The following is a 23,349-nucleotide window of genomic DNA, read 5'->3' as shown; positions in this document are numbered from 1 at the left end:
GCACCCTTGAAAGTAAAGCTTTGACCATGGAAATTCTAAAAACACAAAGCAAAATAAAGAAGGCATTAATTACTTCAGGAGTATTTATTACAGAATTTCTCAAAGAACTTAACAATCTTAAGTGTAAAGATAGAAAGCATTTAAATTCATTAACATCTTTGATACAAGGTGATTTTATAATACCTAACTCTACCAGAATCCTAAATCAAAACAATTTTTTTATAAAGCTTGTCCCAGAGATAAATTCTGATACAATATTTAACAGCTATTAAGTGACTAAGGGTTGAAATCCTACTTTCTTTTCCTTTTCTTTCAAAGAAGGGAAATAGGGACTATGTGTGTCAAAGATCAGGGTCTCTAGGAAGTTGAGGGTTTGGGACAGTCTTCTTGGACACTCAATCCCAAACACATGAAAGGCAGCCACTAGGGCCGCCAGGGCTGTCACACAGTTGTCCACCTTTGTGAGCTTCTCTTTGTCCAAATATAAAGAAAACTCACAGACATCAACATTGAAAGGGTCTTTAACTTCCAACACAGGTGTAGACACTTGGACCTGAAAAAAAAGAAAGGAGTCACTACCCCAGAATAGGTAAAATAGCTAAATAATCAAACATGCCTGAACTGAAACCTAAAATAACAATGAACGAGCATATCTATAAATAGGACAAAACAGACTTCCAAGTGGAACACTGTGGTGCTTTTAAATAAATTGTCATATGCAGGTGTAGAATGGCAAACCAGTAGCCATTCACACACCACGTACCTTCTCATTCACAACTGCAAAAAGACTGGGATCGTCCCCAAAAACATCTGGGAGGAGTAAACATGTGGCTGTCATCTTCATATCTGTCAAAGCAAATATGTTGGTATCTGAGTAAAAATAGGCTTTCAACAGTTGTAAACAAAGCTGGTGTCAAAACATCTGGACTCTTACAGTTATGTTCCACAGAGAACAAGCTAGCTTAGAGGAATGTTTCCCAACCTTTTAGTCAACATCTAATAAGCCTGGAGACCTGTTTGCTCTCCAAGTCCGTGCCAGGCGAGATGAGTTCTGCACTCCGCATCTGCCAGAATGAGTTTGTTGTGTTTGTGATTTGTATTATTAAACTAACAGGTTACTACATCCCCCAGTGTAATTTTTCAGTATTGAGTGTACTTTTAAAATCCATACCTCTACTCCCCCCACTTGAAAAATGCCCCCCCCCACAACAGTTGTTTCATTGAATGGTACTTAACACCAAAGCAGAGCTTTTCTGAGTATCCCGCCTTACACAGATAACAGAGACCAGCTCAGCCCACCCAGGGTTTACTAACACTTCAGCATAGCTTCATCTGTGTACTCTTTCACTTTTTCCTGCAATGCAATGTTGATTGGATTGTCCACAACTGAAAAAGCATTCAGTACTTTTTCTGAATAGGATTCCAAAATGTGCCTTGTTTTCTTATAAATATCTGTTCTTGTAAGAAGTTGGAATTCTCTGAATATCTGATAAAAGAAGAAAGCAATAGATAGATCATAAGAAAAGCTAATATATATATTGGCATGTGTGATTTACATATATATTAAATGTAAGGAAGTAAATAACTTTACAATTAAGCTTTGAATGCTGGTTTAAAATACATACTAAATATTTTAGTAGTTTTGGTTGGGAACTAAATACTTAGGATGAGGCAGGAGAAAAAAAATGAAAACCTGAAGTGAATAGGAAACGATAAATAATGGACATGACAAAACTCTAAACCTGTAGAATTAAAGCTTTGGGGAACACATTTTATGAAGTGACATGTTTTCCAATTCTAGAATCGAAAGTAAATCCATTTAAGAATTAAAACTTTAGATGCAGGCTCAACGAAATAAGCTTTCCAAAGTGTGTATGTTGGCTCTTTGGGTTACCCAGCTAGGATTGTTGGACCTTACATTTCTTTAGGTAAACTCCTTTGTTATGTTTTGGCAGTGTCCAGCAAGAGGCAAAAGAAAAAAACTGCTGGGCTTTGGAAAGCAACCCTTGGAAAGCTCCTAACCATAGCATCCTAAAGGGAAAGGGGAGTGCTTTCTAGATTGTAAGATCAAAGATAAAGAGTGAATAACAATTTAAGTGCAGAAGATTGGACCACAAAGTCAAAGCAAAGCCAGTTCACCTTCATGAAAGCTCCTTTGCTCAAAACCACCTTTTGTTTCCACTCCTAAATTCTACCCCTCAGAGAATTCCACTACCACTGCCCTCTCACCCTTTTTGTTCACATTAGTAACATTATTGACATTTTTGTTGTCATTGAGTAACATGATTCAGATCATTAGCCATCCACATTACTATGAATTAATCTAATCATTGCCTTCCTTAACACTGTAAAGAACAGTTTACACAGTGCTCATTGGGCCTCACTGTTGCTTGGATATCTTGGTAGGTCACAAGTTACCCAAAGAGGGCAAGAAAAGGGGCTACTGAAACTGACCAAATTTACATCGTTGTATTATGTGCATGAATGAATAAGTAACAACAAATCCCACTATTATGTGTAATTATAATGCACCAATAAAAAATATGGAAAAATAAATAAATTGCCCAAAGATTAGGTCTGAAAGTTAAGTTGTCAGAAAACTGAAATGCTCTTTCTCAGAAAGGCATAATGGCTCTGTTATGTGGTCACTCAGTGGACCGTTAATCTAGATTACCCTTAGAAATGGTTCTGTCAGCAGACAGAAGTAAAAAGCATTTTACCTGAAGAAGGTAGAACATGCTGCTTCCCTGGGTCAAAAGCCTAGATTTTTTTGTTGTTGTCGTTTTTGTTTTTTACTATTCATTTTGAAATAATTTCAAGTTCACAGTAAAGTTGCAGAAATTATAGAACTTGCAAATGTCTTTCATCTAAAATTGCCCCAAAATTTCTGATCCACTTGAAAATGAGCTATAGACATGGCCCCCCTAATACTCCTTAATTCTTTATTGTGATTTTTCTAAATACAAGGTCACTCAAAATCTGTAGGTCTCAAATTATCCAGCTGTTCCAATCTTGTTCTTTATGAGTCCAGGGTCTAATTCTGGATCACAGGTGAGATTTGGGTTCCTTTAGTCTCTTCAGTCGCCAGTCTGAAACAGCTTCTTGATTTCCTTGACATTTTTGAAAAGTAGTGGCTGATTACTTTGTAGAACATCTCTCAGTCTAGTTTTGCATGATAGTTTGCATATTGAGCAAAAACGCCAGCATTTCTCACTACCTCAGCAAGCACAAGAAGGCACTCAGTTCCAGTGTTGGAGATATTAACTGTTATTGCTTGTTGAAGATGGAATCTGCCACATTTATCCTCTGTAAAGTTAATTTACATCTGTTATAATATTTTCTAGGGAAATATATTGAGTTTAGGTAAATATCTCATTCCTCGTGTAACTTTCATTCACCAGACCTAGCATCCATTGATGATCCTGGCTTCCATCAGTTATCACTATGCCTACTGCCAAAATGTCGATTTTCTTATTTTACCCTTTCCAAATTTATTTGATCTCTTCTGCATGATAGAGCTTTCTCTTCTTCTACACTTATTTATTTACACATTTGTTTTATATCACTGACTAATAAATTACCATCAAATGATTTCAAATCTTATCCTTAAATTATTTATATTGTATTGGCTCAAGTTGTCTGGGTTTGGCCAGTGGAAGCTGGTTTAAGCTGATTCCTGTGTCTTGTATATTTCACTAGTCTGTGAACACGTTCTTAATTTCTGGCTTTATACAATATTTCAGGCTCACCTTGTATTTTTTTTTTTTTTTTTCTAAATTGTTTGCTCTTGCCTTTGAGTCAGCCATTTCTCCAAGAACTCTGGTTCCTTTTATTGGAGAATAAAAAAACAAAAATTTGCATTTAGAAACTAAAATTGCAGCTCTAGATGTACTCATTACTACAAAGGTGGTATTGCACTAGAATTTCTCGTGGCACAAAGCTAGGAAATACATTTTTATACAGTACAAAAGTGGCCACAATGAAAATGGAGTTGCATGTGTCAAACACTAACAAAAAACTAAAACCAACAGCTGACAAAGATCACATGCATGTATGCCAGATAACAAAAACTATCACAAAAAACCTCTGAAAACCACAACCTTGCTCAAAGCTCACACAGTCTCACACAAAAATACTTCTGCAAGTACATTTGTCCAACTGCTGCCTCTGACCTTGGACTGATACCACCTTTGATATGGATCCTTGTAGCCAGTGATTATCAAGCCAAAAGCAATTTATGTAACCCTCCTCTTTTTGTTTTTATAATATTCTTCTTGCCTTAATCTCCTTGAGTATTCAGTTCACCATGGCACATGTACTTCCAATGCCATGTCCATTCCCAAATAAATTCATCATTTTTGGAGAATCTCCATTTGTTTTTTAGGGTTGACTATATACATAGATTCACACAGACGAAGAAACACACAAACATCCATAACTGTATATCTGTATATAAATAGTAAAAACCGTGAGGTCAGATACTTACTTTCAGTTCCGATCTAACACCACAGGGCTTTTTCTAACCTTCCTCTTTCCATACTTCTCATTCTTCAGTCGTAAAAAACCTGACCCTCATTATCCTTGGTGTATTTACTTATTGGCACAAACCTCCACCGTATCCGTATAGCTAAACTCCAACTGTGAATGACCTGATACAGAAAGCCCCTCTTTTCTACAACCTCAAGTTTTATCCCACAAGTTCCAAATCTTAATCCCTTTTCACCATTGATTATTTCTATCCATCTTCAAATTCATAGACCCTTTCTTCTTTGTGTTTTCTAATTTACTATTAGGTCTTTCCAGTGATGTGTTCATTTCAGATAAATGCTCTTTGCCATTCGAAATTTCAGTTTGGCTCCTTTTTTTACATATTCAGTTTCTCTGCTGAGATTCTTCGTGGTAATAATACCTGAAATTCACTGATTTTACCATGATCCCCAGCACCCTCTAGCAGCTGGCTTGACAGGATGTTGGAAGGGCCTTTTGAAGACTTGGCTGTGGCATCAGCTAAGTGGCAGTACTCACAAGGTTGGAACAGGTGTCCAGATCAGCACCCAACACACGGTGCTGTTTCTTGCACAGCCATGACTTTGGTCCAGGAATCAAGAAGTAGCACCACTCTCTCTACCCAGTGATCCACCAGTTGGGAGTTTGGATTAATTTATGTTCCTTTAAAGGAGGCTTAATTTTGGTCTGGCAGGCACATAAGTTACCAGTTGTTCCTTCTAGTCCTGTCAGACTTGATTTTATCATTTGTTTGGGAGGTCTATTTTGGGTTTTGTCCTTAGTCACAGGGCAACAACAAGTTTAGGGCATGATTATCACTCATAAGGCATGGACTTTCTGCAGTGTCAAGTGTCTGCCTGGGGTGATCAGCAATTCTCTTCCCTCTAGGCCGAATTTTTATTTATCAACATCTTGTGACCTCTGAAATCAGCTTTCAATCTCGCTGCAGACTTTCTCTGTAAAACACCATGGAGTTTCATTCTGTGTAGTCCAGTCCTCAGCCGAAAAACTCCAGGGAAACCCTGTGTGGCCTTCTGTATACTACCCTCCAAGTCAAATGCCAGCTGCTCTTCCTTCCCCAACTCCTGCCTCTTCCTGTTCGGCTCAGTGAGACCATCTTCTGCTTAGCTTCCACCTTTCTATGCAGTGGCATAGACCTGAGGCAGAGACCTGAGGCATGGCTTCTGGGTTTCCTTTTTACCAAGGAATGGAATCCTGCAGTGCCTGTTAACTGATGTCTGAAAACAGCTGACTCATCCCTTGTTCTTCCATGCATTGTTCTTCATCTGCATTTATGTAGCCTAGCACTCCGTTATAGCCAAAAGCAAAACTCAAGGTTCTTTAAACCTGTTTTGAAACTTTATTAGCTTTGTTCTTAGGTACTTCACTAGTTTTATTTCCTTTTGTTTTTGTTGTTGGTGGTGGTGGATTTTTGTATCATTTGTTGTTACAGGGTCTTCTTGTTTGAGACAGGGTCTCGTTAGTTACCCAGGCTGGCCTCAAACTCATGGTCTCAAATCATCCTCCCACCTCAGCCTCCCTCCAATGTGTCTGGGAATACAGCGCTGTGCCACCGCTCCTGACTTTCACTTAAGTTGTAAGAGAAAACGATTGAAATAGATTTTTAGGAAGGTGAAACACTGGAGCATTTCAAAGTATTAGAAAATGTGTTTAAATTTTGTTTTTGGTATTTTCCTCCCTCTCTTCAACCCCCTCCTGCTTGTCTTCTGCCACATTCCATACATCCCAGTGACAAATTCCAAGTTGATACTATTTTAAATCGTCTAATAAAGTGAAAAGTGAATTTTTTTAATTTCAGTTTTTACATTTTCTGTTAAAACAGTGTTTTTGAGGGAAGGAGGGTAGTACGGGAAGCGATGGAGGGTCAGTGTTAACGACCAGGACCACTTCCTCCTACAGCTGCCCTCTTCCTCTGCATCCGTGTCCACAGCTCCCAGGCTTCACATGGTTTTGCAATGGCGTGGGGGGTGCGGAGCAGAGGCAACTGCCCCACTACAGGGATTGCTTGCAGCAGTTGTTTGAAGGTAAGGTCAATTTTAATTTTAGGAAGCACAACAAGGGTTTTATGAATTGTAAATCCCAATCATACAAGGTTGAGTTAGAGTGATACTTTCTGAAGGGACTGAAAATGTTTTAATTATTCTTTTGCTTAAAACAACATATAGACATCTCATCCAATAAGAGCAGTCATTTCAAAAACCAGACCCCAGTCCCTGTGGTGAACATAAACGTTGAAAACCTTAAGGAAATAGCAGGGGGAAACATACAGAGGCCACAGTGAGAGACTTAGACAAAGCTCTTAGATCTGCAGTCTCTGTTCCTGGCTCAGGCTATGATGGACCTTGGACTTAACTATCATCTGTGGTTCTTTGAAAGGTTACTTAACCTTAGTTCATCTGTTTTCATCACTAAACTCTGTGGACTGCACTCCAGGGAAGCTCCTGAGGCTGCAATACCAGCGTTGAGAGCAGCCTTCTCAACCAGCCACTAATTCAGCATCAAACACTGTTCCTGTCACACAGGACTGCCAGGCACTTTAAGAATGACTGATATTTAAAACATGCTCCCTAGTTTGAAGACTTCATAGACCATCAGTTCATAGGGTTTTGCTTTCAAACTCTATTTTGCAGGTGTGGCAATCTGGCATTACTGTTGTGTGTAAGATTTAGAGGCTAGTGGCTATTACTGTTCTTAGCAACCCAAAGGTTAAGAAAAAACAAAAAAACAAGATAGGGTAGCTGAGAGGATTAAATTAATTAACTCATGTAAAGCCCTAAGAACATATCTGCTGCTTAGTAAGCTCTTAGATATTTGCTATTGACATTATTATTAAAATAATACAGGTAAATTCTTGTTTCCGTTCTCTTTTTTGAAAAAGAAAAATATGTAAAATGTTTTGTTTTCAGTGTGGTTGATTGAATTCTTCCATGAAATGTGTTGTCAGATAAAAGCTTTGATGAGGCTTTTGTTAAAATAAATTAAGACGGTAGTGAGACCCTTGAATAACTATACTAAGTAAATTCAATGGAAAGGTATTTGATTTACCCATTAAGCTTCATGTATTTTTAAGATCACTTGGTGAAATGATTTCTTTGATCACAACAAAGTAGATTTTGAGTAATGTTGCATACTAAGATTCTCTTAATAAACTACCTTAATTATCTAAAAGCATGCAAAGGAGAAATGATTCACACTGTCGAATATCCCTGAGTAATGAGCCCCCAACCTCCACAATATGTCCAGTAACAGGAAACTCTCAAGGCAGCCAGAGCCTGTTATCTGAACGAGCTTCCTGAAATTTCTGCCTATCAGTGATCCTACACACACCCCAAGGAGTCACACCCACTATCTTGCTGCGTTGTGTCATTTACTACTCTAAGAGGAAAGAGGGGAAAATCAATTCGATGCTATCTTTGGAGAGTGTTATAAGCGAATAAAAATACCTGATAAGGGCACTTCAAGAAAGGAAACATTTTAAGAACGTCCTTCAGAGGTGTTCTGTTGCTGATCATCTTTCTTCTTACTTCCAAGGTCTGGTTCATCCTCTTGTCAATTTCTGTCCAGTCCTTTTCTGCTTTCATATACTCTTGCTGAAACCAGTTAATATGTTCATCTACCTCAGAATCTAAATAAACAGATTCTTCCTGCAAAATATTTTCAAAAGTCATTGAATCTCATGTTTCAAGTGGCAATTGATACATCATGAAAACCTAAATTACAGGCTGTTATTGCACGCTTAATAACGTTCTCCTAAAGTGAGCACGTGTAATTACACTTAGCCTTGAACTTGGGTAACCAAGGCAGAGTTTTAATGAAAACAAATTAGATCATTCGTCACTTACCATAGAATTATAATCTGTGCTTTTCACAGACCTAAAAGTTTCTTTAGTTCCTATTTACCCATTTATATGGAAATTTAGATTATCCAGAAGGTTCACACCTAACAGGAATGTTTGTTTATTTCTATGTATTTACATTTTAGAAGACAAAATGTTAAGAGATAAAATAAGGTTTTTAAATTAACGTTTTGTTATTGCTATTGCTTGTTGTTTTCTTTTTAAATGCCTTTTGTAACTGCATACAATCCAAATTCAAAATAATATCAGCAGGGGTTTTTGTGATGCCGAGTAATCAAACTGTCCATGTTCTTGCTACAATGAGTACAGAGTGTGGTAGGAGCAGCTAAGAAATACCTCACATATTCTTTTTGAAAATCTGACAATCAGTTTCGAGGAAACTGGAAGAAAATCTTTTTGGAAAAATTAGTTGAGAGCAACTTGGCTAAACTGTACTTGAATGCAAGTTGACCAACTGCAAGCTCACCAGAATGTGACCTATAAATGATGAAAAAGATGAGAAAGAGCTAAAATGCTCCTACATCAAAGCTTTTACAAGCACAGTGGGAAAGCTGCAGGTAGAACTAATTTCTGTGAACTCAGGATGACCAGCAAGACAGACCAAGAGAACAAATTCCTAGAAAAATATGATTCATCAGAACATATGAAAATAAAATTCCTACAATCTTACATGAATTTAATTAGAACATAACGGTTTTCTACCAAGAAAATCCCAATGCCTAAAGGTTTTACAGATAAATTCTACTTAAATTTGGAAACAGAGAGTGTTCCAAATTTATGCAGATTCTTTCAGGGAATTAAGAAAGAAAAAAAGGAGAGACAGGAAGGAAATAAAAAATGCTTTCCAACCCATCCACTGATGCTCTTTTATTTTGGTGCTGGGGATAAAACTGAGGGCCTCACACTTGCTAGGCAAGCACTCTACTACAGAGCTACACCTGAACTCTCTGCAAATCCTTTTCTAAAGCCTCAGTGATGTTGATCTTCAAGCTCAAAGAAGGGTATGAGAGGAAAAGTGCAGGTCACTCTCATTTACAAGCGAACTTATAAATACTAGGAATGTCTTACTTGGTTTTATTCCTGAAATGCAATGTCAGTTTTGAGGTAGGAAAGAAGAGATAAAGTAGGTAGAAAGGAGACAAAAAGAGACCAAAGGAAGGAAGCCTCATGCTTTTTTATGTTCCTCATGATCTCCCCAAGCCAGTCTCTTTCCCAGGGCTGCCACTTGGGAAATCTACACATCTGTACTCACCGTCTTAAAGTTACTAGAAAATAACTTATGAAAATTTCCCTTTGCATTGTTAATTAGCCCACTAATACCCCTTTTTTTTTTTTTTTTTTTTTTAGAATAAGTTGAGGAAAAGGAGATTAGAAACCGATAACGTAGGGAACTTTCCCAGTGTTAATCTGTGGATCAGGTAATGGAGAAGATGCCAATCTAAGGATCCTGAGAACAGCCAGACCACTGTCAACTGTCTTGTGATCACCAGCCTCATGTCATCCCCACATACCTTCCCGTGCCCACTCCTCACCAAGTTTCAGAGAGAAGCCTGAGATCCCCCAAAGTTCTTCTTACTCCCATGATAGCCCACTCTCTCCCTGGAATGGGTACTTCCTGCTTTTCTTACATAGGTCTCTATGTGCCTCAATATCTGAAGCATGCTGAAATTCCTTTCCATCATGCATGTCAAAGATCCTGGTGTCTGGAGTTGAGGTCCTTCTCCTGGGTCTCCTCTTTCCCTCTCCCATGACAGTTTGACATTAGTAAAGAAATTATGTTAAATGAAAGAGAAATATAATTGTTTTACCCATTACATTTCACATGGCATCATTCTGCAATCTCAGTTTAGGCTACTGTTATAGAAGAGTTGGGGGCAGAGAAGAAGTAGGTTAATATGGTATATTAACAGCTCTGTGATTTACCTGGATTATCTAAATATGTATAAATATATATCATACTAAACAATCAGATGAAAAACATTATCATTTCAAATAATGCAAAAGCAGCATCTTATAAAATTCAACATCCCTTTTTGATTAAACAAAAAAAATTGTCAAGATAAAAATAAATTTTTAAAACCAATAAAGTTATCTTCCAAAAACCTAGGTATAACATAATTTTTTGGTGGGGTAGGTACCAGGGATTGAACTCCAGCACTTGACCACTGAGCTACATACACCCCAAGCCCTATTTTGTATTTTATTTAGAGACAGGGTTTCACTGAGTTGCTCAGCACCTCACTGTTGCTGAGGCTGGCTTTGAACTTGAGATCTTCCTGCCTCAGCCTCCCTAGCATAATATAATTTTTGTTGGTGAAATTTTTAAATGAGTCTCTTAGAATCAGAGACGACAAGGTAGTTCTACTACACTCTTTTCAACCTTATGCTACAGACCCAGCAAGAGTAGTAAAAGAAGAAAGAAATGTAAGGTGTAAAATCTGGAAAGATAGAAACCAGAAATTTCCATCATTCAGAGATGATGTGATTGGGACTGTGCTGTACCTCAGTGGTACAGCATTTGCCTGGCATGCCCGAGGTCCTATGTTTAGTCCCCAGCACCACAAAAAGAGGGAGAGATGATGTGGTAGTTTTAGATAAAACTCAAAATAATGCACACTTAATTTATTATAACTGACAGTTTTCTCCAGAGTCGCAGAATACAAATATATATACAAACAAAATATGATTTTTTAACCATTATAAAAGCACCCATAAGGAATCTAGAAATAAAACTAACAAATGATGTGTAAGGCCTTTACGAAGAAAATTACAAAATCATTGGAAAATATTAATGAGATCTAAATAAATGGATAGGTCTGCCATGTTCACAGAAAGATGCAATATCATAAAGAAATCCCTCTTTTCCAAATGGAGCTATAGATTCAACAAATATTTCTGTTAAAATCCAAACTAATGAGACCATTTCAGAGCTATAGAGCAGAGGCCCAGATGGGCTGACACTGAAGCCGCAGCATGGTGCAGCCCACCAAGCCAGTGTGGGCCTGCGATGAAGCAAGCCAGGGCATCCTGACCTGTCATTCCCAGACAGACCAGCCAGGCTGAATGCTGACTTCACACAGCACTGCAGTCAGAACTCCCAACCATCCACATCAGATGACCTCAAACTTCTACTTCCCCCTGAGTGGCGGAAAAACAGAAGTGGGGACACCTGAACGGGATCACAGGGGTAACAGCTTTAGTACTTTTCCAAACCCTGATTAGCTTATGTTTGCACCAATAAGGTTGGTAGTCTTTCCAAACCCTGATTAGCATAAATTTGGACAAATAGCTTTGATCCAAGTGCCTATAAACCCGTAGACTAGCACACTCATGGGACAAACACAGGGGGGCATAGTCCACATTGAGAGCCACAACACAGGGATACAGCTTGCCACTCAATAAGGCCTGCAGCTTATGCAGATTCCACCCACCAACTGAAGTGGTGAATGAATTTCATCTCAAACTCTGGTTTCACTAAAAAAAAAAAAAAAAATTAAGAAGCTGACAAGCTGATTCTAAAATTTATATGAAAGTTTTGAAAGTTTAAGAGTAATCAAGACACTTCTAAAGAAGAATAATAAGTCAGTGATGGTAAGGTATCAAGATATCACTACAGCTATGCAGATAAGGAAAGCTGGTATTTATGCAGGGATAGATAATTAATAGTGGAACATGGCAGAGCTTCTGGACAGAGCCAGGGAAACAACAGAGATGGCATCACACACACCTGAAGAAGAGAGGAACCGTTTTATAAAAGGTGCAAGAAATGGTTTTATCCTTGAGGGGAAAAATTCCTTCATAGTTTGAGTACTTCAATGCTAGGCAAAAACTTAATTTTTTTTTTTTTAATTAAGAATGTTTCTTATCACTTCAGGAAAGGATTTCCTAAAAACAGGAATCATAGGAGAAATGATTGACAGCTCTAACTACATTAAAACAACAAACTTATGATTGTCAATTACAATTAATATAATTGGCACAGTAGTTGATTATAGAATATATCCAGGATTCTTACAAATAAATAAGAAAAGGGGAAAGCTCATTAAAAAATAGACCAAAAACATGAAAAGAGGAGGAAACATAAATATTTCATAAATATATGAAAAGATGATCAATTCATCAATAATTAAAATGAAAATCAGAACCAAATAGGATACCATTTTATTCCCAATAGGTTGGGGCAGGGAAAGGATCATAACTAATGCTGCTCAGGGATCTTAAATGACTGCAATCATCTGAGGAAACAATTCGGCCTTGTCTTACAAAGTTGAATATTTGCACACTCTTGTGAGCCAGCACTTCCACTCCGAAGTACATATCCTTGGGAAAAGCTTGCACAAATGCACCAAGGAACATACAAGAATGTCTGCAGCAGCATGATCCATAACAGCCAAAACTAGAAATGAATCAAATGCTGGTAGACAGGAGAACAGCCTTGTGAACTGTGGCTTCCTGTCACAGCAGAATATTAAGCCAACAGGAAAATGAATAAACTCAGTTTAACTTAATAGCCTAGATGAATCCCAAATGCATTACATTGACTGAAAAAAAGCAAGTCACCAAAGATAACAGGTAGTTTTCATATCTATTTGTAAACCTCAAATAGAAGTCATAACTCAGTGTGAATTCATGCATAGGTGACAAAATCATGTATTTTAAAAGTAGATGAATAAGAAACATAAAATTCAGAGAGTAGTGACCACTTCTAGAGGCCAGTGATGTTGGAAAGGCAAGTGGTGAGGGAGGAGACACAGACTCACACAATGGTACATACGGGCAGTGACTCAAATCCCAGTGTTCATCTCAAGAATTATGTATGTGCCACACATTATCAATTATTTTGTATATCTCAAATGCATAAATTGACAGTTTTTTAAAATAAAAATAAAATATCCTATTTGTTAAAAGAGTTAAAAAAAACTTTATATAAACAGTTTTCCACTACTGAAATGTAATGGAAAAATCTGTAATTACTATATCGATATTTACTACACACATCATGTACTGCTTCCTTGTACCTCCCACCTGATCATGAAACTAAAGTTTTTAGGGAGCTCCTGCCTGATCAGACCTCTGGAATGAACACAATGTTCCTGGGTTGCATTCTAGATTGAAGAGCCCTTCATTATCAGAAGGTTATATCAGAATTTAAAATTCTCACTCTTTTAAAGATTTATACACTGTTAGATTTATTATTAATGATTTATATAATATTACAGCTAAAAGAACTTAGCAATTGGTTAGTTCATCCTCTCACTTTACTCTGAACACATTGAGGTCCTTAAGGGGGAAGTGAATTTCTCAGGCACAGAGATGGCCAGGTGTGGGGTAGGAGTGCAGCTGCGCTTCTCTAGAATGAAGCCTTGTTCTGAAGGCTGATTTCCTTAGCAGTGCACACCCAGTTGGGGGCAGCAGTGGGTGATCAATGTCTGAGTCTTACAGAACTGCAGCTGCAAGAGTTGACTTTGATGTGTCTGTCACAAAGGTAATGGGGTACATGCTCAATAAAGGACAAAGGAAGAAGGCATGAAACAGGGAAGAGATCACTCCTGACCCAAGAATACATGGAAGAGAAGTGCAGGAGTCATTTGTGGGATTCATGGCTTCAAAGGAAATCAGCATAAATTAATCAGAACATGAACTTCAGTTGCATCCTGACAAACAGGATCCTCCTTTATCACACCAGTAACATGAAGGCATCTCTACTCCAACATCACTGTGACCTGTGGCTCCCAGAGTTGCTTGGAATGGCAGAGCTCAGCTCTAGGCAACTCTGAATCTAAGTTGACAGCTGGAACAGAAATAAAGAGAGGGCTATTCCTAAGGAAGATTTCAACAGAAGATGGAGACTGCTTTTGAAATAGTAAGATACAGCATGGCGAAAGATGTACTTATACCTTTTTCCCCCCCAGAAATGATAAAAACAGAATGACTTTTATAAAAGATATTTTGTTCTACATTCTATAATCTAAATAAATTTGCAAAGAAAGTATCTTGATAGGAAAATTTAACAATTCATATGTAAAAATCTACTTTAAAGACACTATGTAAATCAAGGTCCTGTACTCAAGATATTTGGGGTCCCTAATTTCTGAACATCGTTGGCAAATAATTGGTCAGGCTTCCTAGTAACTATGATGTTCTTTATAGTGTGTCCTCTCTTTTATTCTCTAATTCTCCCAAGCTTATATCTGAGCCATCCAGCATGGTAGCTGCTAGCCACAGGTGGCTTCTGACCAATCTGAACATAACTGGTCCAAATTGAATTTCAAAAGATTTAATATTCAAGAAGATAAGGTTAAAAAAACAATAATTTTTATAATGATTTTATGTTGAAATGACAATATTGTGGATATACTGGTTAAGTAAAATATAGTATTGAGATTAATTCCATCTGCTTCTTTTAACTTTCTTTAATGTGATGACTAGAAAATTAACAATTACACATGTGATTTGTATTGCTTTTCTGTGTTGGTTGCTAAGGCTTTCCTCATACCAAATTCCAGTTGTCCCTGTCTTCAATTTGTTGTCATCAAGCAGACTTTGGAAATGATGCTTTCCCTGTGAAACCTGCACAGTCCCTCAGCTTAACACACAGGTATGTGATTCAGCCAGTCAGCAGGCAAAGTCTCCCCCCGTGCAATCGTGCCTGTTTCCCAGTGCACAGCTGACTCACAAAGCTTTACGACATTAGTGAATTTGGTACCAGCCAATGGCACTAATTACATTCTATTCAGGATAAAATTAACTTTCAATATTTTTCTTCAATTTTGTCTGTCTTACTCTGTTCTGAACCATGAGAGAAACATCTGCGGGAAAAAATAAAAAATAATTAGTATTTACACAATAAATCATTGTGCGTCAGTTGCATTAAGAAATGAACAGTGAATGCCATAAGAAAAATCCAAAGGAACTTGGTAAATGTTCTTAGCATTTGACCACCTAAGCAGTTTTTGCACAATGTTCAATTCTATTTTATTTCTAAACCCAAAAAAGTAACTCAAATCGCTATTTCAGAGCTTCCAAAGGCATGGGGTACATACATACTGAACAAGTAGGAAAAGGAAATGTTTTAAAGAGAGAAATGAATGATAAATGTAGTGTTAGTAATTTAACACCTGGCTGTTAGTTGGTTTACTTATTTAGTTAGTAATTATTTGAAAAGCTTTGGAATACAAGGACAACCTAAAAACATTTACTAAATCCCTGTTACTGTCCTACAGATCATGTAAGTTAAAAAAAAAAAAAAAAAAAAAAAAAAGCACAAATTAACCTCTCCAAAGAAACTGCCATGATGTTCCAGCATGTGGTTGACAGGAGACATCACATCAAAATAGGGCAAAATATTAATCCGTTTGCTCTATGTTTCAGACTCTGAGAACTGTCTTTAAAATTAAGGCCACAATGAAAATAATCTACTCCCGGATTGAAAACCTGGAAAGAATCTCCAAATGAACTAGGAAGAAGAGATAAACAGTAGGTGTTTTTCCATAAAGCAAAATAAATTTTCCCTAAGTTTTAAGCATTTTTGTTATAACACGTGGCAATACTTCTCCCGGATCTCTCACCCTGTCCATGGTGTAAGAACTCAGACCATGAGTTGCCTGGAGAGGTTGGCAGGGCCAGCAACCTTCTCAAGAATGATTCATCACTTCATAAAGCTGCACAGGAAAGAGGAATCACAGAGAAGTGGATCCAAAGCCTGACCCACGGTGCTTGGAGTCCCTGGTGGCACTAGGGTTGGGCAAGCCCATGATGCTGTTCCTAATGGCCACCAGACCTTAGGACAACAGATGTCCATCTTGGGACCTTGCTTCTCATTCTCCTTACCCATGGATGTGGCTCCATCATCTAGAATGTAGTCAATTATCTCTAAAAGAGAAAGGGGGGCTCTGGGGACTTGCTTACTGGATCTGCAATGTGCATGTCACCCCCACTCACATTGCATTGCTCAAAGCCATCTTGTGGCTCAAGCTAACTTCAAAGGAGTGGAGAAGCACAGTCCTGCTGATTGTCCAGAGCAAAAGAACTGGCTAAATTATTGAGCAGCAGTAGCATCCACAGTCATCTTCTGGATTTCTCGTTATGTGGAAATATAGCTTTCCTTATAGCTTTAACCCGTTTGAGACAAAGTTTTCTGTTAGTCTCAGCCCCAACCATATTAATTGAGACATCAGAAGACCCAATTCCCAAATTAGAAAACAACTTTCTCAATGAGTTTTACATCTGGCAAAACCATCCTTCAAAAGTGAAGGAGAAATTAAACACTCCCAGATAGATAAAACTGAGAAACTGGATTACTAGCAGACTTGTCTTACCAGAAATGCTGAAGGTGGTCCTTCAGACTGAAATGAAAGAACAGTAGACAGTAAATGAAATTCACATTAAAAAAAATAAAGAGCTTTGGAAAAAGTCATTCCTCAGGGTAAAGGTCAGAGACAGTACAGAGTATTTTGAGACAGTGTAAATGCATTTTCTGTTCGTATTTCTTTCTTCATCCTGTCCTATTTAAAAGTCAATTTCATGAAACAATAATTACAACTCTGCATTGATGGGTATGCAATTTGTAAAATGCAATTTGTGTGACAGTAACAGCACAAAAGGCAAGGGACAGTGATATAGAAGCAGATTTTTATATGCTACTATAATTAAATTGGTATTAAGCCAAACTAGATTGTAGCAAACTAAGATGTCAATTGTAGTCCCCAGGATAACCACTAAAACAATAATTCAAAAAATATAGTGAGAAACAAATAACAAAGGGAATTAACTTGATATATGAAAAAATATACTCAATACAAAAGAATGCAATAATGGAGGAATAAAACAACAGAAAGAGATGAACATAGAAAACAAACAGCAAAATAACAGATATAAATTCTACATTATCATTAATTACATTAAACAATTGGCAGATTGGATTTTTAAAATGTTCTGACTGTAGTCTATTTATAAGAGACATACTTCAGATTCAAAGTCAAAAATAGATTGAAAGTAAAAAGATGGAAAAAGATATACCATGCAAGCAGTATCCAAAGGAGAAAAGGAACAGCTCTCTAAGTCTTAGAGAAAATAAACTTTAACACAAAAAATGTTTGTAGAGACAAAGGAGGATATTTTATAATGGGAAAAGGTCACATCAAGAAGATATACCAACTAAAAAACATATATACACCTACCAACTGAGCCCCCTAATTCAAAAAACTAAAATGGATGAAATTGAAGAAAAAAATAAACAATTCAAACATAATTGAAGACTCCAATAATGAATACTTTAAAAGTGAATCATGAATAGAACTCGCAAGGAGGTGACATTCAAGGAACTAGAAAATTTGAACAACTGCTGTTCCTGGAAAAGATGACATAGATTTTAGGTCCTTGGGGTTGGAAATAATGGATCCATTAATTCTTAGAAGATGAAATTTTAAAAATTGTGAAGAAACATTTGATAACACAGCTACTGATTTAAAAAAAAGAAATCAAATGTAGACTAAACTAGCAAAGACAAAATAATCTCTGTCAATAAAGGCCCTGACCCTAAGATTTGGGAAATGTATTTTCTGAGCATCATCAGCAAATAATTGGTCATAAACAAATAGCATTACAAGCCTCCAAACTGAGATAATTCCACTGACTTAGAGAAAAACAGAAGAGTTAAAGGTGGAGCTCAGAAGTAGGGCATTTGCCTAGCAAGCACAAGGCCCTGTGTTTAATCTCTAACACTGCAAAAGCAAAAAAAGGAAAGAAAAAATAACAGAAAAAGAGAAGCAAATCTGCAGCTGAAACTTTGAAGTCCTTCCTCTTCTGCTCAGGAACACATCTTTCACCACACATCCAATTTAGAGTGAATTTACCCCATAAAGACAGAATATTTTCAAAATAGATGAATAGCTCCACCATGAATTTGAAGAGTTGGGTATCTGTAAAACACAATCCATTGTGTTTCAGGGAATTTTGGAAGAACACCTGGCTATTGTCAAATTCGACTTATTTCCCATGAACAAAAAAGTTTATGATAATATGTTGAGAGGGCTTCTGGCTGAAAGGGATTTTAGTGACTAAGGAAAGAACATGCATACATTAGTCAAAAAAAGTATTAAGGAAGAACTGAAGCATTTCCAAAAGTATGTCTACATCTTTATGCTTCAATGGGGCATTTGGTAGAGATCTGAGAGAAAGGTCAAATGAATCCTCTGGGTGAAGAGGTAATCAAGACCAAGAAATGAGGAGCATCAAGCTGATAACTGTGTCCACACTCATGTTCTGGTGCCCCATGTATACCAGATACCACTATCCCAGGGTCATCTCCCATCCCAGAGTCAGGACAAAAGGAGCAGAATCCTTCCATCAGGCCATCTCCATTCCATAATAACCAGGATTCCCACCTACTTGTAGCACCCCTGGGTTAGCACCCCTAACCCAGGCTACAGTTCTCCTGCAAGAAGGAAGATGCTACAAAGAGGTCCTGGGTACTGGTTCAAGAGAGGAAGATCCACTGTCTTTCCCCTTATTCTGAAAATGAGAATGAGGCTACCCAGAACGCTCTCCACAGAGGGGCTTCCCTGATACAACATGTCCTCCATGATTATCCAGGCAACCACGAGTGATACTAAGTAATAAACACAAAGAAGTAAAATGCAAAGTGGAACGGCATAAGAAGAGACTGACAGACCAGTGGGATAAGGTATTGCCAGAACACACCCAGCTCTGTTTGAATTCTTAATAAATAATAAAGTGACACCATAAACCAAGGAGAAAAGGAGGGATTGTTTAGTAACCGGTGTCAAGAAAGCAGTTCACTGTACAGAGATCCCTATTTAATATAAAGATAGACTTCAGATGACTTAAATATCTGAATAGGGAAACTAAAATTACACATTTATAGTAGGAGCACATCCTTGTGACTTAGGGCATGGGGAAGACTGCTTCCTACAAATGAACAAGAAAAAGATGCCAACCCATTAGAAACTGGAAAATGGACCTAAAGAGATAATTTTCTAGAACAAATTCAAAAGGTTAACAAATATGTGAAGATATATATGTGAAGATGCTTGGACTCACTAGTTATTCAGAGAAATGCAAATCACAAGAATGAAATTATACTTTATATCTATTAGACTTGGCCAAATTTTGTAGGTCAGAAAATGCCAAGGGTTGGTGGGAATTCAGGGGTTATGCGCTGCTGTGGGAGTGAACCTAACAAATGCATTCTGGAGAGTAACTGGTCACATGAAGTTCATGCATGCCCCATGTCCCATCAGTTCCCTTTGAATGTATAGTCCAAAGAGATAACTCATCATCCCATAACCAGATACATGTAATAACCAGGTATTCTCCAGAGTGCAGTTTGTACTGGGGAGGAACAGAACTTGAGGCCAGGAGTACTTCATAATGCTTAGAATCAATGAACTGGAGATGTATATAGCAACATGAATGGATCTTAGAGTATTTATTGGTTTTGAAAAAAGTGAAGCAGATGAGCTATAGATACACTCACATTAAATCAAAATATACAAACCCAAATGAGAGCACACCTTTTGGCACACTGGCAAAGAACCAGACATATATGAAATGTTTTAGAATGGTCGTCCACAGGAGAGGCGCGGGGAAAGGCAGATGGGAATGGGGATAAAAAGGAACAGATAAAACAAGAGAAAAGACTAGCCCGGAACAGTGATAATATGCCTTGAAGTGAGGCGTTTGATTCACTTAACTTTAATTAACACCTGAGATGTTTTAAAAAATTTACTACAGTATAAAGTAATCCAGTACATTGCTGATCAGTTCCATATAATTCCTAGGACATTTTCAAACCAATGTTTTCATCATTTAAACAAGATAATGTCATCATCTTACAAAATTGTTGAAGTTAAATTTACTGTTTTTAGAAACTAAGTGTATCTTTTTACAAATATACAAGGTGTGTATAATAAAAAGCAATTAAGAAAAGGAAACATTTGTCAATTCATGGAGCTATGCATTACTGGGACCTAATTTATTTGTAGCTATTTGCTTACTCATGGCATAATTTCATTGCCATGTGCATTTTCTGTGTTTCAATTTGTTTCCTTTTACACTAAAAGTCAATGCACAAGAAGCAATGGCACAATTCTGCACTGATTGCACAAGCATAGGAGCAGCAGCAAGGGGTCTGGAGGCTGGAAAGTCTGCGTGTGTTCGTGTTTGTGTGTGTGTGGCGGGGAGTGTTACTGGGGATTGAACCCAGGGGTGCTCTACCAGGAAGCTACATTCCCAAACCTTTTTATTTTTAGTTTTGGAACACTGTCCCAATAAGTTGTTGTTGAAGCTGGCCTCAAACTTGTGATTCTCCTGCCTTAGCCTCCAGAGTAACTAGGATACAAGGTGTGCACCACTCCACCCAGCCTGGAAAGGCATTTGTAAACATTGCAAAATAGCCAGCACTTTCTGGGACTGTGACACATCTGGCCACCTGTGTCACATGGTGAAATTGTTTTTAGCAGTGGAATAAGAGGAACCAGCCATACTGACTCACAGGTGGTGCTCTGGCATTTCAGATGATTTGGGCTTTGCAGCCAAAGAGAAAGTAGGGCTAAACTCACAAGAGATTCTGGTAGGTTGAGGGTTGGGGACAAAAAAAAAAAATTTTTTTAAATGTGTGGCTCAGAGCCACACAAATACTGCAGCATCTTGGATTATCTGAGGAAACCCAACGTCACAGAACTAAAATCCCTACCTTCCTTCATTGTGACATCTATTTTCTTTCATTCTACCACCAAAAGGACAAAGAGGAGCGAAGTAACACAGAGCAAGACAAATAGAACAAACGAATACACAAAAACTAATAAAAATCTCTTATCCTTCCTTCTCAAGTTCTTCCAGTTAACCCTACCCACTTCCCTGCCTTTGAAGGGATGGACACAGACTGCTACTTCCTGGTTGTGTCATCATTTTTTATCTCCGCAGCACATGAAATAAATATTCTTTTTCAATACCATGGAAATATTGTTCATAGACAAGGAATTTTTTTAAAGATGTAAGAGTTACCCAATGGTGTCTTAATTCAAACATCTTTTATCTTCAGAAATCTTAAAGACATTAAAAAGGAGCTATCAGAAGAAGGTCAAATGGAGATTGAAAATCATTTAGGCAATCAGACTGAAGGATAGCATTCCATGAGACAAACCAGGCACATCAGCTCATGCCGGTCATTTCCCTATTTGGGAGGCTGAGGCAGGAGGATTACAAGCTCTAGGTCAGCCTGAGTCTTTTAAGGAGATCCTGTCTAAAAATAAAGGGTTGAAGATGTGGCTTAGTGACAGAGTGCTTGCCTAGTATGCTTGCCTATATGTCCTAGGTTCCATCTCCAGGACTAGAAAATACAATTCCATGAAGTAAATTCAATGTATGGGAGACTCCCACTCTTCTGGGTGCTTATACATTTGCTTTATCACCATGGAGGCTACAAAATACATTGTTTCTGTAATATTCCAGTATAAATTATTTTTCATCCTTTAAATGTTTTGGCTTTATAGAACACGGGATAATAAACAGGCTACAGACTTGAAATAATCAGCAATTTACAGCTCCATTTATAGAGGGAAAGAAATCCTTCCAATTATATTTGTTTGCCAGGAAAAGTGTTGTCTCTTCAGACTTGAACAATGGTCAATCTCATTTTTAGCCCACCTGAAAGGAAGGTAAAAGCCAAATTCTATTGCAGTTTAACACCTAATCCTGATACATTGGATTACTTGTTCTTTTTGAAGCTAAGACCCCTGTGTGGGCCTCAGCAGGATTCATCCTAGGATTTAGGCCCAACTGGGGGACTAGAAGAGAAGAACTGGGAAGTCTGCAGCTCCTTAGGGGTTTTAAGAAAGAACAGAGGAAAAAATAACAGAACGAATCAAACAAGATTACTCTATATAAATTTATGATTACACAAATGGTATGCCTTTACACCATGCACAGAGAAACAACATGTATCCCATTTGTTTACAATAAAAAAAAAAAAAAGAATACAAGCAACAAAAAAAAAAAAAAAGAAAGAACAGAGTGTAAAAGCGGGTTCAAGTATGATGGATGTATCAGTAAAAGAAAAGAACTTCAGTTTAGTCTTGTCACTGGCAGTGACCTCTGATCCCATGAACTTACCCTTGAGTTCTAGTGCTGGGAACAGTTGTTAATTGTCCAATTTTACCCTTCTTCAGTTTTGATGGATCTTGGTGGGAATGTGCATCACAGGAAAAGGGGGAATTTATTACCTTAATTCAATTACAAAGGAACTTCATTCTTAGTGTACTGAAATCAAACTTTTAGAGAACACCATTTTATGTATCATGTAATTAGGTTCTTTTCCAGTGTGACTTTTAAAGAACAGGAAAAAATTTAAAATAAATATAATTCTAGGTTATTGTTATTTTAGTTTATACCTGGAATTTTGCAGCCAAAACTACAGTTACATCATTAAATTTTCAACTTTTATCTTTTCATCAAAGAGCAGATATAGAACTACATTATCTTACTTAATATATTGTTTGACAGTCTCATTAAAAATTATAAGCAGATTTTTAAAGTATATGCCTTCATTCAAAATTTTGCAGGATGTGGGATGCTAGAATTAATAGCTTACACAACATGTTAGAAATATGCCCGTCCTCTGAAATTTACTTAACAACTAGTACTAATAAAATGAAGTGACCAAATATTTGCTTTTAGTATCAAATAAATATCCTAGAAGAAAAAGAAAAAAGAAAACCTACATAAAGTACATTCCCTCACATAGATGCATTTATGTCATAGAGTTGAGATTTACATATTCATGCTGATTGAAGTGCAAAATAGAATTGGGATGACAGATTCGTTTCTTTTTTTTTTTTATTGTAAACAAATGGGATACATGTTGTTTCTCTGTTTGTACATGAAGTAGAGGCATACCATTTGTGTAATCATAAATTTATATAGAGTAATGTTGTTTGATTCATTC

General features: G+C 37.3%; 2 protein-coding genes across 5 annotated transcripts in view; one reads left to right on the top strand and one right to left on the bottom strand.

Moving 5' to 3' along the window:
• Window positions 1-23,349, top strand: part of L3MBTL3 (L3MBTL histone methyl-lysine binding protein 3) — a 286,629-nt gene that overhangs the window by 116,653 nt on the left and 146,627 nt on the right. The gene's annotated exons all lie outside the window — the stretch shown is intronic.
• SAMD3 (sterile alpha motif domain containing 3) overlaps window positions 65-23,349 on the bottom strand; it is a 53,073-nt gene continuing 29,788 nt past the window's right edge. For 3 of the 4 annotated variants that reach the window (XM_079147962.1, XM_079147963.1, XM_079147965.1), the window contains 4 exons: window positions 7,971-8,171; window positions 1,315-1,486; window positions 764-846; window positions 65-553 (listed from right to left, as the gene is read on the bottom strand). In XM_079147962.1, the coding sequence (XP_079004088.1) occupies window positions 269-553; window positions 764-846; window positions 1,315-1,486; window positions 7,971-8,171 (741 nt within the window). In that variant the 3' untranslated portion in view covers window positions 65-268. The remainder of the gene's footprint in view (window positions 554-763; window positions 847-1,314; window positions 1,487-7,970; window positions 8,172-23,349) is intronic. The other variant, XM_079147964.1, reaches the window with a different exon arrangement.

This window comes from Sciurus vulgaris (genome assembly GCF_902686455.1).
Source record: "Sciurus vulgaris genome assembly, chromosome: 7".
Classification (NCBI taxonomy): domain Eukaryota; kingdom Metazoa; phylum Chordata; class Mammalia; order Rodentia; family Sciuridae; genus Sciurus; species Sciurus vulgaris.
The sequence above is the reverse complement of the archived record's forward strand: the minus strand, read 5'-3'. Positions and strand labels throughout refer to the sequence as shown.